This window comes from Gavia stellata, chromosome 28, assembly GCF_030936135.1.
Source record: "Gavia stellata isolate bGavSte3 chromosome 28, bGavSte3.hap2, whole genome shotgun sequence".
Classification (NCBI taxonomy): Eukaryota; Metazoa; Chordata; class Aves; order Gaviiformes; family Gaviidae; genus Gavia; species Gavia stellata.
In genome coordinates this window covers 677,647-693,180 of record NC_082621.1, presented here as the reverse complement: position 1 = coordinate 693,180, position 15,534 = coordinate 677,647, and the positions used below count along the sequence as shown (strand labels likewise).

The window sequence follows — 15,534 nt, the reverse complement described above, 5'->3', positions numbered from 1 at the left end:
TCCGCGCTGGCGCCGGGCCGGGGCGAGCGCTGCGCCCCGGGGGCGCCCCGCGGGACCGGGGCGGTGGGTGCGGGCTGCACCCCCCCCCCCCCCCCCCGCCGCTGCCCCGCTCCGGCCGCCGCCTCCCGGGGGGGCTCGGGCTGGTGGAGTCGGAGCCGGTGACCGGGGCGCGGCCGGAGCTGGCGTGTCCCGGGCAGCGAGGAGCGCGGAGCGGGGCGGCGGGCGAGGGCCCCCCCGGGGCGAGGCCCCCCCCCCCCGCCGCCGCCCCGGTGCCCGCGGGGTCAGTGGGAGCTGGCGGAGCTGGAGCGGGGCTGCGGGTGGGCGCGGGGCCGCCCGCCGGCCGAGCAGCCGGGGAAGGAGAGGGCCGAGCGCGGCGGCAGCGGGAGCGGCTGCGAGCCCGAGGCCCGGCGGGGGTCGGGGGCGTCCCCCCGCGGCCCCTCGGCGCCCGCCCAGGGGTGCGTGGCGGGGCTGGCGGCGGCGCGGGCCGAGCGGCTGCGGACCGGGCAGCGTTTGGCCCGGGGGCTGGCGGAGGGGGAGCTGCGGGAGCTGGGGGGCGCCGGGGCGGGGGGCGGCGAGGGCGGGCGGGGGGGCGCGCCCAGGCGGCCCTGGAGCAGCTCCATCATGCGCTGCAGCTCCCGGCTGAGGTGGGAAACCTCCTGGTTGAGGTGGTTGATCTGGAAGGGGAGGGAGAGCGGTGAGCCGCGGCGGACACCCCCGGCCTGGGGCCCCCGGTGCTCTCGGGGTGCACCCCCGGCCCCCGCTGCACCTCCTGGTTGAGCCTCCTGATGTTCTGCTTTATCTCCTCTGCTTCCATCGCCAGGGCTGGGCCGCCCGCGTCGGTCCCTGCCGGGGGAGACACGGCCGGTGGCAGAGGGCTCCCCGAGACCCCGGCCAGCGCCCCCAGCCATGCCCAGCGGCTGCCGGAGGTACCTGACGTGGGGGAGTCCCTCGCCACGCTCCGCAGTGGGGGGTCCGTGTTGAAGCAGAAGGTTTGTGGCTCTGATGTCCCCTCGTTGTCTTCAATCCCGTCCACAACTCTAGGGTGGAGAGGGGGTGAGGGCTGGCATCATCATCCCCTCGCTCCTCTGCCACCATTCCCAGTGGGCTCCCAGGGGCCCCACGCAGCCCGGCCAGCACAAATGCATGGCAGCGGGACGAGCCTCTGGCATGTCCCAGCCTTACCTTGGGCTGAGGTCTGGGGGGGCGGAGGCGTGCAGGGAGGGGATGAGGAGCTTGGCCGGCCTCCTGCCCGCGCCGCTCTCCTGCTCCGGGAGCCGGGCATCCCTCCGACACTGCGGAGAGGGGCTGCGGCCCCGACTGCAGTGGGCCGGGGAACGGCAGGTGCGCCTCAGGGCTGAGATCTGGCACAGCTCATCGCCCAGGAGGCTGCTCAGGGAGCCACGGCGCACCGGGCTGCTCAGCTGGGGCAGCAATGGCTTGCGGCGGGTGATGGTGGCAGGTGAGTGCTGGAAGACCTCGTCGGGCTCCTCCTCATCCTCCAGGATGGACGGAAGGGGCTTCTCCGGGGCGGCACCGCTCTCCGGACGAGACTGTGGGCAGGCGTGGGGAGGAGGTCAGGGCTGGTCCCTGCGCAGGTGCCAAGGCCGGGCTCGGCCACCCCTGCCCCATCTTGCCCGCCACCCACCCCAAGCACAGTACAAACCTGCGGTGCCTGCGACAGCCGTGGGGACCGGGAGTAGCGGCAGAGCCCCTGCGGGGAGAGCAGACGGCACCGGCTCAGCGGCACACGGGACCCCCACATGGCTCTGCCGGGACCGGCTGCAGGCAGACACAGCCCAGGGCACGTTCCCACCCACTCCCCACCTCAGCACACAGCCCTCCCGGCCTCTTGGTGCCCCCCTGGACGGCCAAACCTCCCCCGGCACCGTGCATCAGCCCCATCCCTGTCAGCCCCAGCACTGGCCTCTGCAGCCCCTTGCCCACTCTCCTTCCTCTGCTGCTCTCATGACACTGATGAGCTGCCAGACCTCAGCCTGTGAGTTCCGAGTCGGAACAGCAGCAGCACCCCAATTCCCAGCCCCTGCTCAGCCATCAGAGCATCGGCTCCCTCTGGCACATGCCGCCGGCCAGGGGAGGGTGCACAGGGCTTCTGCAGGACCTGTCAAGCTCCGTTTGCACCCACCCACCCTTGGTTTAGTCATACCTCTTCCGGGCAATGGACACATTTGGTTTTGGTAGGGCTACTTGGGATCTAGAAAGCGACCTCATGCCCCACTTCTACAGGGCCTGGGGGTGGTGGGTACCGGGGGAGATGCTCTGGAGGAGCACCCGGCCGCTCGGTGCCAGCGCAGAGCCAGCAGCAGAAACGGGGGAGGAAAAGCACTGCAGAACTATTTCTGCAGTAGAACATCCCCCCGGCTGCGGTGTCGGCAGTGTGACTAAACCTGGCAGCCCCCGGCGCTGCCTCCTGCGCACCGGGGGGGCCGTGCCCTGGATGGCTGTTCCACGGTGCCCCCCAGTCCCCTCCACCCCCATTTCCAAGCCCTCCACCCCCCTCAGCCTCCTGCATTGCAAATGCTCTTGCTTCCAGTTCCCCGGGTTGCATGGAGCCGAGAGGAGCCGGGACGGGATGTACCTGCACGGCCGGGGTGGCACAGCTGCAGACCCCCGCCCCAGCCTTGGAGCCTGAGGACCACAGCCTGGGGACAAACTCCCCTTCTGTGGCCGCGCGGAGCCCCAGCCCTGCTCCGGTCTCCGGGGCCATGAGGACGGGAAGGGGCCTGCGAGGAAGGACACGCACCCACCTCCATCTCGCTGCCCTCCCGCAGGTTGAAGGTCAGGTCCTGGTGGATGTCCACCCTGAACTTGCTGGCGTACTCGGGGTAGAGCTGCAGCACCTCGCAGAGCCCCCGCAGCCTGAGGTACTGCAGGTCACAGTAGGTCAGCGCCTTCACGTCTGCATTGGTCTTGATCACTTGGTCCGTGTTGCACAGGTCGGCTCCGATCAAATCCCCTTTGCCTGCAGGAGGGGACCGGGGTGGGCTAGCGGTGCGAGCCCTGTGCCCCTCGCCTGGCCAGGCAGCAGAAGGGGCTGGGGGAGAGCCCACACCGCCTGCCCTCACCCAGGATGGCCAGGACCACGTTGTCCCTCAGCACCTCGAGGGAGCCGGAGCAGACGAAGTAGTTGGCCTGCAGCGCGTCGCCCTGGCGCAGCAGGTACTCCCCTGGGGCGCAGAACGAGGTCTTGATGTGGAGCGAGAGGGAGCGGAGGCAGCCCCGGCTGGCTGTCTCGAAGACAGGCAGCTGCAGGATGTCCTTGTTGAGGTGCATGGCCACGTCCGCACGTAGCTCATCGGGGAAGTCATGCAGCAGCTGGGGAGAGTGGGGCCGGGTGCTGGGGTGCGGGGGGCAGGGAGCAACCTTCCCTGCAGCGTGCCAGCCCCAGGGGACAGATCCTCTGCCAGAGCAGAGCATCTTGCTGCTCAGCTGCCCTGGCTGCCTCGGCAGAGCCCAGCTGTCCCAGCTGGCAAACGCGGGACAGCTCTGGCCGTGGTGATGGGCTGCCTCTGCTCCACATGCCCGTCCCGCTCCCCGTGCCGGCAGGAATCTGCCCCAGACCTGGCACCCAGGTCTGGTCCCTCCAGAAACAGAGCATGGACATGTGCACACCTGCACACGTGTACACACGCACACACTTGCACTCTCATAGCTGGGCCTGCCAGCCCCATCACCCCCACGCTGGGTGCAGGATGGGGGGCCGGAGCGGGGCTGGCCCAGCCTGGCCAACACCTCCTACCTCGTTAGCATCAATGCCGTTGTTCACCGACCAGGTGGTCTGGAAGTACTCCAGCATCCTCTGCTTGAGCTGCTGGGGCAGGCGGTGGACACGGATGAAGTCCTTGAGGTCCTTCATGCGGGTGTGGTAGAGCGAGCGGCGGGAGTACATGCGCTGGATGATGGCCGTGACGTTGCCGAAGACGACGGCGTGCATCAGCGCTGGGGGCCGGGAGGGCAGCGTCAGGCCCACCGAGGGGCCGGCTGGGTGGAGGGCTGCAGCATACGGGGGCCCAGGCAGAGTCTGGGCTCTGCCCCTGCCAGCAATATGGGGCCAAGGGGTGCAGCACGGGGGGCTTATCCCCTAACCCCAGCCCCAGGGCTGTCCCACAGGGTACACGTGTCCATCGCGTCCCCCCCAGTGCCCTGTCCTGCCCGGGTACCTGCCGCACCCGCTGCTCCAGCAGCTGGAGATAAAGCCCCCCAAGCCCTGCCCCACTCCCTGCCTCACCCCCGATGAGCATGGTGCAGATGGAGAAGATCTTCTCAGCATCGGTGTTGGCACAGACGTTGCCGAAGCCCACGCTGGTCAGACTGCTGAGGGTGAAGTAGAGGGAGGCGATGTAGGCGCTACGGATGGAGGGGCCCCCCACCGAGTTGTTGATGTAGGGAGCCTCCAGCCTCTTGCCCAGCTCATGCAGCCAGCCTGCCAAGCACAGCCAGGGGTTAGCGCTCGCCGAGGGGCCTGGTGCTCAGCACAGCTCCCACCCCTGCCCCGGCCTCGCTTTGTCCCACGGGACTGCCCTCTGCCCGCTCCCTCCTGCCAGCGGCACACAGCGGCACGGGGGGAGCCAGGTGTCCTGAGCGTGCCCTCGCCCCGCGCAGCTCCCGCAAGCGGGCAGCCCCGCTCACCGATGTCCCAGGTCTGGGGGTCGTTGCTCTCCATCTCCTTGCGGCCGATGACGTACCAGATGCATGCCATCCAGTGGGCCAGCAGCGCGAACATGGACATGAGCAGGGTGAGCACCATGGCGCTGTACTGCGAGTAGCGGTCCAGCTTCTGCAGCAGCCGCAGCAGCCGCAGCAGCCGCACCGTCTTCAGCAGGTGAACCAGCGAGGTCTGGGGAGCGGGGCAGGCGGGTGAACCCGGCGGAGCTGCAGGCAGGAGCAGGAAGGGACCCCCCCACCTCACCCCAGAGCAGAGACCCTTCACCACCCTCCACAGCTGCCGGGAGAGTCGTGGGCTACGGGGCCGGCTGGGAAGAGCTCATCCCCAAGCAGCCTTCTGCCAGTGCCCAGGAGGCAGCTGGGGTCACAGCTTGTCAGGGCACTGAATCACTGTGGGAGATTTGGGGTGCTGGAGAGGGGCAGGGAGGTGACCGGCGGGAGGGGGAGCAGGCAGCAGTGGCTTTGCTATCAGAGGCTGCGTTTGGTGAAGCTGTGCTGGCAGAAAGCTGATCGAATCTATTTGTGAGGCAAAGTCTCACTAAGATGCTGTGCCTTGCCTGCAGACATCCTGGACAGAGAGCCAGAGGTGCCCTGGCTTAGGCAGGTGGGTTTGGACACGCAGTGATGCCGAGCACCCCAGGGCCTCCCACCTCGCACAAGCTCCTGTCTTGTTCCTTCTGCCTCCTGCCAGCGCTGCACTGGGCACCTCGCAGGAACCCAGGGCTGCGGGCCGGGCCCGGGCACCGGGCAGGAGCTGTGCCAGAGCAGATGCTGGGGTCAGACCCCACCAAAGTGGGTCAGGATGGAGCCGCTTCCTGGGTGGCTCGGCTCAGCTTCCCACTGCCCAGAGGGTCCCTGCCAGGGCTGCCCATCCTGCCAGCCGTAGCTGTGTGCCCCTGGCTCGCCCAGCCCTGGCAGAGGCAGCGGCAGCGACCAATGGTCCCTACGGCCGCAGCCCCGGGAACATGCCCCTGCCTCGGCTGCGGTTGTTTTCCTGCCGGCAGCACTACTGGGGATGAGCGGAGCCAGGTTTGGCTTGGGGGGCAGTTCCAGCCCCAAGTGCCCTTGTCCTCCCCGCACACTGCTCTGCCTCCAATAAGCGTCATTACAGCCTCTGCACTCGCCTTCCTCCTCCCCTGCCTGCCCCAATTAGCAGAGGATGGGAAGGGGCTGGTGCCAGCAGCACACTTGTGCAGCCCATCGCACCCGCTGCGCTGTGGTGCCCCTCAAGAGCCTGGGGAAGCTCAGGCTGGGACCTGCCTCTGTCACTGGCATGTGCCCTGTGTGCCTGCACGCATGGTTACCCCCCCACCGGAGCGGACAACGTGCATGTGCCCATTGCTGCGATGGTGTGTGTGTGCACAAGGTATTTGCACACGTATGCGGAGCTGCTCAGAGCTGCTCCACAGCCTGGGCAGAGCACAGGCTTGCTGGGTGCTGGGTGCTGGGTGCTGGGTGCAGGGCGGGCGCCTTCCTGCAGCTCCTGGAGCGGTGCCTTGGCAGTTGCTGTCGTTTGTGGCAGCCTCTGGTTAAATTAAGATGCGTGGGAGGCTTCCCACTATAGCTGCGATTGCTGCTTCCCCTCGCTGCCCGTGCCGCTCCCAGACAGGCGCGCGAGGAGCAGGTCCCTGCAAAGGGGGCCACCCTCCCCCCGCTGCCTCCCGCCCGCGGCGCAAGCAGCACTCACCACGGTCACGTTGAAGACGTAGAGCAGATCGAAGGGCAGAGCGGCAATCAGATCCACGAAGAACCAGGTGGCCACATAATGGATGCAGATGGAGCGGGGGTCGTACACCACCTGGCCCGACTGGCTTACGTAGGTCGTCCGGAAATTCAGGATGATGTCTGCCCCAGGGAGAGCAGGACCAGCCCTCATCGCCCCCGCCATGGCCAGGGGAGCTGGGTCGGGGTCTGCAGCTAACCCGTGTCCCGCTCCCAGGGTGCTCAGCACCAACAGCAGGGGCAAAGCAATGCCAGCTCCCATCTCCATCACCCCTCAGGTCCGCTCCTCTGGCCACATCCCTGCCCCGTCCAGACGCGTCCCCCATCCCGGATGGGTGCTCGGACCCGGGTACGGACATACCCAGGATGAACAGCATCTCCACGGCAATGTCGCTGACGATGGTGCTGCGGGCGGCCGAGAGGCTGTCCTCTGTGCCCGTGAAGCAGACGTTGTAGGGGACGGTGACGGCCACGTAGAAGGTGGCCAGCAGGATCAGCCAGTCCCAGAGGGCCTTGAAGATGCTGTAGTGGAGCAGGATGAAGCGGGACTTCTGCACCGAGGCCACTTTGTACTCGGGGATGGATGGCTTGTTCTCAAACACATTCTGGGGGAGCAAGTGGCAGGGTGGCACACGGATGGCACAGGGGCCGTCCCGCACGAGGGGGTGGAGGCCACCGCAGCCTCCCCTCCTCCCGAGCCCTGTTGGCCTGGGGCGATGGACATACATTTCCAACGGAGCACGTGGGCTGCGCTCAGGTCACCCTCAGCGAGGGGCACAGAATGCCCAATTACAGCACATAAATTAGCACTATGCTAATGCTATTAACAGTAATCCACTGGCACTGCCAGCTGCTGCCCAGAACTGTCCCAGGTGCCAATTCACGTGCTGGGGCAGAGCCACCCCCACCCTCTGCAGGGACATGGCACTGCTGAGGGGCAGCAAGAGCCCAGCCTGGGCACACAGACTGGCACACCAAAACCCTTTGCCTGCTTGCCAGCTCTGGGCCCCCAGCCACTCTCAGCTGGTGACAAACCCCCGTCCTGGCCCTGCGTCTGCAGGCAATGCCCATCACTGCGGCCGTGCCTGGGGACCCCGTGCTGGGGCACTGCAGCCACGCAAATGGGCTGGCACAGAGATGGCACTGGTCCCTGCTGCTGCTGGAAGCCCCGCTGCTCGCGCACCCGTGGCTGCCGCAGCCTGGTAACGGTGCTCCCCGGGGCCAGCACGGCTGTGCCGCAAGCGAGCAGCTGGGTTTTCCCCAGTTAACGTGTGAGGAGAGACACAGCTCTGCGAGAGCTGCCAGAAGATCTGCTCTCCCCATGGCCAGCTCTGGGCACCCGCTGGTGTCTCTCCTGCTGCCAACAAACCACATTTGCAGCCTGGACCACGGTGTGGCTGCCAGGGATGGAGGACATTTCAGTGCATGGGAGGCCAGTGAGGTGCGTGCATGGGAACAGCATCCCAGCGAGACCGGGCTCTGCTGTGGGGCTGGTCCTGGGAGAGCCGCAGCGCCACCAGCCCTCCTGCAGCCCCAGCCTGGGAGGCACGGGGTGAAGCCGAGGGCTCCCCCAGGTCCTTACGCGGTTGATTTTCATCTCGCCGCGGTCCCTCCGGGCAAACTGGCTGCTGAGCCGGTGCAGCACCGTCCGGCCCTGCCTCTGCGCTGCCCGCAGGTGCGAGCTCCCGGGCTTCTTGCTCCTCTGCTTCTCTGCAGCGGACAAGACACGATGGGTTAGTGGGAGCACTGTGCCACTGCTGGTGCAACAGAGCAGGGGCTGCTTTGGGCACCCATTCTTGCACGGGTGCATAAAGGTGGGCATGACCCAGTAGGGAACTGGGAGCCCCTTTGCTGCATGCCCACTGCACACATTGTTCCCCAAATCCCATCCTGAGCCACAGCCATGGCTCACCCTCCTTCTTGTCACCCAGGTGGCTCCTGCCCCGGCTCTCTGTGATGTCCTTGAAGGAGAAGAGGAACAGCACTACCTCCCCCTTCTCGTTCTTGATGGGTATGATGTCCAGCAGGCACCAGAAGGCAGCTCCTGCATGGGGGAGAGGGGTGGTGAAGGCAGGACAGCCCCCCCACTGCTCGGCAGCTTCACCCCGGGGCCGGCACGAGGCCGAATCCCGGCCAGAGCCATGGGCAGGGACCCACCCCCATGCACCACTCACCACCCTTCTTGTAGAAGCAGACCTCAGTCTGGTACTCCTGCCTGCCGTCCAGCACCTTCTCGATGCGCTGCAGGACGGGCTCGCTGGTCTCGGCACCGTAGAGGAAGCGGCAACTGCAGTTCTTCTGCATGACCTCAGTGCGGGCGAAGCCAGTGAGGTCACAGAAGCCGTCAGAGCAGTAGACGATGGGGAAGCCGTGGTGGACCTGCGCGTTGGCCAGGATGAAGTTGCTGTCTGAAAGGAGATGCAGCCGCCCCTGAGGGCTCGGGGCCACCCTGGGGGGCTCGAAGGGGATCCCAGCCCTCCCAGCTCCCCATGGATCTCTCTGGAATGAGGAGCCAGGTCTCTGTCTGGCTGCCGGCTGCCCCCAGCCACTCCCAGAGCTTGCTCATCCCCTGCCTTGCCATGTCTGAGGCTCCGTTCTGGGCAGGACCCCAGCCCCATCCACTGGAAGGGGAAGGAGCCCAGATCCAGCACCCGGCTCCCATCGCCAGAGATGCGAACCCGAGCGAGGCGATTCACGCCTCCCCCTCGCCATCTGCCGCTCCCACCTCCCACCGGGGCTCAGGCAGCTTAGCAGGACCAGCGGCAAACCCATCCAGGTGCTGCCAGCCCAGAGGTGCCAGGCTGCAGTGCTGGGACCTCCAGCCCCAGGCGCAGCACCACAGCAGTACCCACCGAGAGGGTAGGAGAAAAGCCATGAGCCTGGGGTGAGTTGGGGGCCCACACCAAGCCAGCACAAGCCGGAGATGAAGGGGAAACACAGCATCCTTGATCTGTCACAGCAGCATGGAGCCTCCCCAGCATCACCCCTGCTCTGGCGGGGAGATGGCACCAGGCAGAGGAAAGCCCTTGCCAGCCCCATGCCCTGCCCAGCTACAGAGTGGTCGCTTTCGCCCCACAGCCCCTGAGCCGTGGGCCGGGCAGGGGCTCTGCCCCCAGGGCCACAGTGGCTCCTTGCCATGGGCTCTGCACCAGTGGGAGAGATGGCCTCGTGCTAAAGGGGTGCAAGGAAGCAGGGCGTGCAGCGGGCGTGGGCTGTGTTTGCACCCGGCGAGGGCAGACTGGGGTGTCCCCAGCCCTGACACGGTCTCCAGCCCATGGGTCCCCAGCCCAGCGCCCCCACACCCCCACGGCCCAGGCACCAGGAGCAGGCAGACATGGTCTGCCCCCTCTCACAGCGAAGGAGGGGAGCCCACAGCAGGTTACAGCGCCCATGCACTGACAGCAGAGCCGTGCCAGAGCAGCGCGGGCAGGACAAGGGCAGAAGAGGTTGTGGGAAGGAGGGAATGGCAGCCATAGGCAGCCCTGGTGCGATGGGGGTGCAGCGGGGCCACCACAGCACAGCTCAACCCAGGATTAGCTTGGAGAAGCAAAAATAGCTTGAAGCTGTGACTAAGGCCAGATTTTGGCTCTGGGGAGCCAGGATTACGGCGTTGTCCAGGATGTGTTATTAGAAAAGAAAAAAAAAGGCTTGCATTGGGAGCAGCTCTGCCAAGAAGGGTGAAGCACCTCTGGGGGGCTCAGCAGCCCCCTGCCATAGTGGCCAGCTCGCCTGGACGGGCACCCTTGGGCCCAGCGGGCAGTGGCTGCCTGGGAGAGGCAGGGTTAACTCGCACAGCGTATCGCTGTTGCTAAAGCCCCTCTCCATGGCAGATAAAGCCGATAAGAGACACATCAAACCCGAAAAGCTGGGCACTGTTTAAAAGTGCCTGAAAGGCGGGTTGGCGCAGCTGCAGGCAGGATGCTGCCAAGGTGCTGTGGGGCAAATCCTGTCTCCCCAGGGCAAATTCCCAGGGCTTTTTTTCGGGTCACTTCAGGCAGCTCCCCTGGGGACCCTCCTCCTCAGAGACCCAGATCCAGCCCTGGGGAGCCCAGGGCCAGCAGAGCTGGGGACACCAGTCCCTGCTTCCTCCGGGGGTTTTGCTAACGCCACAGCAGAGCTGGGGGAACTCCCCAGCCAGCTCAGCAGAAGATGAGGGGCACGTGGACCCCGGTGCCATGCTTGGCCTCTGCCCCTGCGGAGGGACAGTGGTAGGATCGCCAGTGTGAGGCACATGTGCCTCTGCCCTGGCACCTCTGGGTGCAGCTCGGTCTGAGCTGGAGAGGGCTCAGAGGGCTGGCTGCCTCATTACACATTGCAGTCTCAAAGGTAACATCCCAAATGAGAGCTCCTACGAGCAAACAACACCCTGTGTCACCTAGGGTGCTCTGCATCACGCCAGGCCAGGAGCTGGCCCAGCATCACAGCCCATGCATGCCCCAGCGGTGCTCCTGGTGCCCCAATAGTGCTGTGGGAGGTGGCTGCAGGCTCCCAGTGCCATTTTCATGCCAGCCCCTCCCAGCAAGGTGAGAGATGTCCAGCCCTGTCCCTGGGAGGCCCCTGCTCCAGGCAATTCTGGGGGGGGCTGGGGTCAGCCCTGAACACGACCTGTCCCCGGGTGGCTGCATGGTGCCAGCGGTGCCAGGAGCTGACACGTGGCACCCCAGCATGATCCCCTCCCCAACATGGCCTTAATCCATCCCAGCCCCAGCACATGGACACGGACATGGAGGGGAGCCCAGCTCCCGGAGACACGCCAGAACTTCCAGCCCTGGGAAGTGGCCCCAAAACGGGCAGCGCTGGGACAGCACAGGCCCCATTGCCCGCCCCTGCCAAAACACACCACCACCGGTATCCACCTTTCCGGGGACGTAACCCCAAGCAAGTGGGCGCGTTGCTAACCGGGGGCTCGGGTGGGCTGCCCCGTGCAGCACCGGGGCGTCCCGAGGGCCCCGCGACGTCTGTCACGGCAGCGCCGTGTGCCGCGGAGGTGACAGGCACAGGCTGTGCCCCACGGCCACCCCCCGGCTCCGGTGGTCTCCGGCTACAGGGGCTCCCTGCGGCAGCACCCCGACCCCCGTGCACCGCGGGGTCAGGCGCGACCCACACGCCCCCCCGGGACCGGCCACCGCTCGGGCACGGGACGGGGCAAAGTGGGGCCCAGGGGGGCTCCGGGGGGGCCGGGCGGGGTGAGCCCGGCCGCGCCCCCTCCCCGGGGACCCCTCGGCCCCGCGCGGCCCCTCCCGCCGCGCCCGGGCTCTGTCCCTGGTGCTGAGCGCGGCCGCGCGGCACCGACCGCGGCCCCGGCGGCGGGAGCGGGGAGGGGGAGAGCATCGCTGCCGCCCCGCGGGGCTGCCCGGCCACGGGGCGTGCGGGGCTCCGGCAGCACCGAGCCCGGCCACGGGCAGGAGGGGTCCCCGGGACGGCGCAGGGCGCGTGGGGCTCCGGTGCCGGGACGAGCCCCGGCCCTCCCCGCCGCTTCCCGGGGGGCAGCGCCCCCCCCGCCCGCGCCCCGCCGTGCCCAGCGCGGACCCCCCCCCGCTCCCCGCCGCCCCGGCCTGGCCCTACGTGTGCCATCGAAGCGGGTGGCGATGGTGTCCAGGAAGGTGTTCTGCGGCGCCAGCAGCCCCTTCATCACCGGCATGGTCCCGCCGCGCCGCCCGCCGCGGGGCTGGGGCTGCGGCCGCGGGGCTGGGCTCCGCCGCCGCCCCGGGCCCCTCCGCAGGGGCGGCCCCGGCGCCGCGGGCTGATCCCGGCTCGGCCCGGCCCGGCCCGGCCCGCCCGGGGCTCCCGCCCCGCCCCCGCCCCGCCCCGGGCCCTGCGCGCCGCCGGCACCGGGAGGGGCCTCGGCACCGGCGGGCACCGGCGGGCACCGGCACCCGCCCGGGGGCAGGTCGCTCTGTCCCGGGCGGCGGCGGGGCGGCGGCGCCGGGCCCTACTCGGCACCGGGACCCGTTGCACCGGCACCTGCTCGGTACCAGCCCGCTCGGCACCGGCAGGCACCGGCCCTCCCGGGGTCCATGGGGGCCGGGGAGGGGGCAGGACCCGGCGTCCCCGGGGGCACCTGCTGTGGGACACCAGCCCCGGCCCCGCCGCTCAGGGCTCAGCCCTGGGGAGGGCCAGCCCGGGGGCTGCAGGGCAATGCTGTGCCCTGCAGGACCCCCGAGGGGCAGCCAGCGGTGACAGGACCCAGCCCGTGCCCTCCCCAGGACCCTGAGCGGGGACAGGGTGGTGGGAGGGTGGCGGCTCAGGGCGCTGTGGCCATGAGAGGGTCGCCAGAGGCTCCCTGGTGCTGCGGTGGGGGATGCTCCGAGCCCTTTAGGGGGGCTTTACAAAACCCTCCACTCCTGGGAAGTCTGGTAGGGGCTCGGTTCGCCCCAGTTCTGGTCCTGCATCCACCCAGCTGGGCCCACGCGTGCCCCCGGTACAGGCACCACAGACAAAGGCACCAGACTCGCCAGCTGACCCGGCGCAGAGCTGTGTCCCCCCGACCCCTCCCCAGGGAGAAGGCAGAGCCGGGTAACGTCAGGCTACCATTTATTGTAAAAGGCCAGCGGTGCCTGCGGTGCCCTGAGCAGGCTTGGCAGGGCCAGGAGGAGGTATGTAAAAAGTGCTATTTACAACGAGCTCCGGGCATGCAGGTCGGTCCCCCAGGGATCCCCTCCCTGCGCCCACTGCCCACACCCCTCTCAGTAAAAGCTCTTCACAGCTCCCTGGGCCTGGATCTTGGTCAGGTCCTTCCCCGAGTGTCCCTGGCACTCCCTGGGGCTGGCAGGGGTGGCGTCAGTGCCCCGCAGGGTCAGCGTCGGTGGGGTGTCTGTGCCTGCAGTGCAGCCCGATGCATCATGGCAGGTGGTGCCAGGGTGCTCCCCGCGCTTGCCCATGGTGAGGATGCCCGCAGCGTGGTTGCCGGAGCCATGCAGCAGACGGTAGAGCCGGCTTTGCAGGGCCGGTGGGACACTCTTCCTCTTGCCCAGTGTGAGGATGCCGGCAGCGTGGTTGCCCATGCCGTGCAGGAGGTCATAGATGCGGCAGGAGCAGGTCTTCTGCCGGCAGCACTCGGGCAGGCTCTGCCGGGCAGCGGCCAGGGAGCAGAGCAGGAGCAGGAGCAAGAGGCAGGCAGCTCGCTGGAGCTGCCGGAGCAACGGGCAGCGTTAGTGCAGGGCAGGCGGCAGTGCCAGGAGGGGGGGGCAGCACAGCCTCAGGGCTGCCCTCCTGTCCTGCTGCCATGCCCTGCCAGTGTCTCAGCTCCCATCCGCCCCAGCTGCTGCAGCGCTGCCTGCTCATCCCCGCTGCCATGGGGGCCCAACCTCACACCTGGGGTGCACCCAGAGCGTCACCCTTCATCGCCAGGCGGCACGGCCAGCACCACACCCCTAGGGGAGCTGGGAGTGCTGCTCCCTGCACCCCCCCAGCCCCAGCGACCATGGCCCCCACCCATGCTCTGACCAGCAGCCAGCCATGGGTGCCCTCACCGGCATGCCTGCCATGCTCCGGCACAAGGCAGCCGCAGCAAACACCTCCCTTTGCTCCCAGGCACCACGGGACGAGCAGTGAGAGCACCCATGCTCAACGCCACAGGCACCACGTGCCCTGCTGCCTCCCAAGGTGCCCACGCGGGACACAGCCCCGCAAACGGCTGCTGGCCGCGGTCAGGGAGCCCTGGGGAGGAGCCGCGCACTCAGGGCTTCCCGAGCAACCAGCCAGGGCCTCCTGCACCCCCAGGTTCCCGGCCCCACATCCTGACCTCCCTGCCATTGCTGCCCTCCCGGCTCCGCAGGCTGCAGTGCCCCAGTCCCACCTTGGCGTTGGGCACCTCCATCCTTCCCGGGGTCTTCAGGCGGCCGAGCAGCGCTGGGGCATGTCCCGCCAGGCAGCCGAGAGCACAGCGCCCTGCGCTGCCCGCCGCAGCTGCCGCTTTATAGGGCCTGGCACAATAGTGCTGCCAAAAATACCATCGGGGCCAGGCGGGAGCAGCCGGTCTCTGGGAGACGTAGGTGCGCTGTGGCCGGTAGCTCGGAGACCGGCCAGGCCTTTCCCCTCATTTGCAGCTCCTCATTGTGTGGGTGCTGGCGGGCCGGGTGCGGCGGCTGGGGTGCGTGGCACTAATGAAGCCGTAATTACTTGCAGGCCGCGCGGCCGGGCCGGCACAAAGGGGCTGAAGGTCAGCGCTGGGGAGGCGCTGGCCTGCTCCCGACAGCAGCAGCATGCGGGTCTGCTCCTTGTGGCCCCATTAGACTAATTACCTCCCTGAACAAAGGGGTGCCACGCAGCAGCACGGTTCCGTGATGTGGGGAGCCGTCACCCTGCTGGTGCCGGGGCAAGGATGGTGCCACCAGGGTCCCCATCCCCAGTGCAACCCTCCTCCCCCTTGGTGACCCCCTCCCGCCTTGGCCCCGTCCCGGGCGCACGGAGGGAGCAGCAGGGCACCAGGGTGGATCTCGCACTCTTTATAACGCTCCGCAGCCCCGGTCCAACCCTAGACCGCCCCTCACCCGTGGCCTGCAGCCAGGAGCCCCTCGCCCTGGGGGACGAGCCCCGACATTTCCCTGATGCCAGAAGCCGTATCTGCTGCCCAGGCCAGTCCGCAGCGGCCCCCCCAGCCCCCTGCCCGCTGCACCCCAGAGCCTCCCAGCCCCTCTGCACAGCGGAGAGCCCCGGGAAGGGACCCACTGCCCCACGGAGAGGGGACGGGGACTGGCCAAGACCGTTCCCGCCAGGCAGGTTTTCCCCGGGGCTGCCAAAGGCAAAACCTGCAGCCCTGGATGGGGGCAGGAGCCCAGACCCAGGGCTGCTTTTACAAGGCGGGGGTCAGGCACAGCAGGCTGGGGTACATGCACACAGGCACTGGGGTGCCAGCATCCCTGCCCGCCCTGCGGCAGGGTGCTTGCTCTGGAAGCGGATGGTAGGGATGGATGAGGCCCTGGGAGCTCAGGGGAGGGGCAAGTGGGAGCGGGGACACCCCTCCCCAACCCCCCCGCTGTGCCCAGCACTGGTCCCAAGGCAAGCACACTGCTGCGCTGGCCCCATCACAGCCCCCCAGCACAGCAGAGCACGGGCACCCGCCCTGGCCCCCATGCGCACCGAGCCTTCGGGCAGGCAGCCGCCTGTCCGTGGGCAGGCTGGGGCTCT

At 68.4% G+C, this 15,534-nt stretch overlaps 2 protein-coding genes across 2 annotated transcripts; both read right to left on the bottom strand.

Moving 5' to 3' along the window:
- Positions 1-281: 281 nt before the first annotated feature.
- KCNH4 (potassium voltage-gated channel subfamily H member 4) lies at positions 282-12,046 on the bottom strand. Its single transcript, XM_059830374.1, has 16 exons — positions 11,971-12,046; positions 8,580-8,813; positions 8,318-8,449; positions 7,988-8,115; positions 6,767-7,010; positions 6,371-6,528; positions 4,648-4,855; positions 4,247-4,441; positions 3,758-3,957; positions 3,084-3,333; positions 2,610-2,980; positions 1,664-1,723; positions 1,183-1,550; positions 931-1,037; positions 767-843; positions 282-674 (listed from the first exon to the last, which is right to left on the bottom strand). Exons 1-16 carry the CDS (start codon positions 12,044-12,046, stop codon positions 282-284), a joined length of 3,201 nt encoding a protein of 1,066 aa, XP_059686357.1.
- A 1,045-nt stretch (positions 12,047-13,091) lies between these two features.
- Positions 13,092-14,224, bottom strand: HCRT (hypocretin neuropeptide precursor). Its single transcript, XM_059830150.1, has 2 exons — positions 14,204-14,224; positions 13,092-13,535 (listed from the first exon to the last, which is right to left on the bottom strand). The coding sequence occupies exons 1-2, from the start codon at positions 14,222-14,224 to the stop codon at positions 13,092-13,094; spliced, it is 465 nt and encodes a 154-aa protein (XP_059686133.1).
- Between the last annotated feature and the right edge of the window lie 1,310 nt (positions 14,225-15,534).

Excerpts from the sequence above, each read along its gene's own strand:
- KCNH4 (XM_059830374.1), bottom strand. The coding sequence starts at position 12,046 with ATGCCGGTGATGAAGGGGCTGCTGGCGCCGCAGAACACCTTCCTGGAC. Across the intron at positions 7,011-7,987 it reads GCGAGATGAAAATCAACCGC|AATGTGTTTGAGAACAAGCC; the intron begins GTAAGGACCTGG and ends TTGCTCCCCCAG. Across the intron at positions 1,724-2,609 it reads GGGGTCTGCAGCTGTGCCAC|CTCTCCCCGCAGGGGCTCTG; the intron begins CCCGGCCGTGCA and ends CGGTGCCGTCTG.
- HCRT (XM_059830150.1), bottom strand. The coding sequence starts at position 14,224 with ATGGAGGTGCCCAACGCCAAG. Across the intron at positions 13,536-14,203 it reads TGGAGGTGCCCAACGCCAAG|CTCCAGCGAGCTGCCTGCCT; the intron begins GTGGGACTGGGG and ends TTGCTCCGGCAG.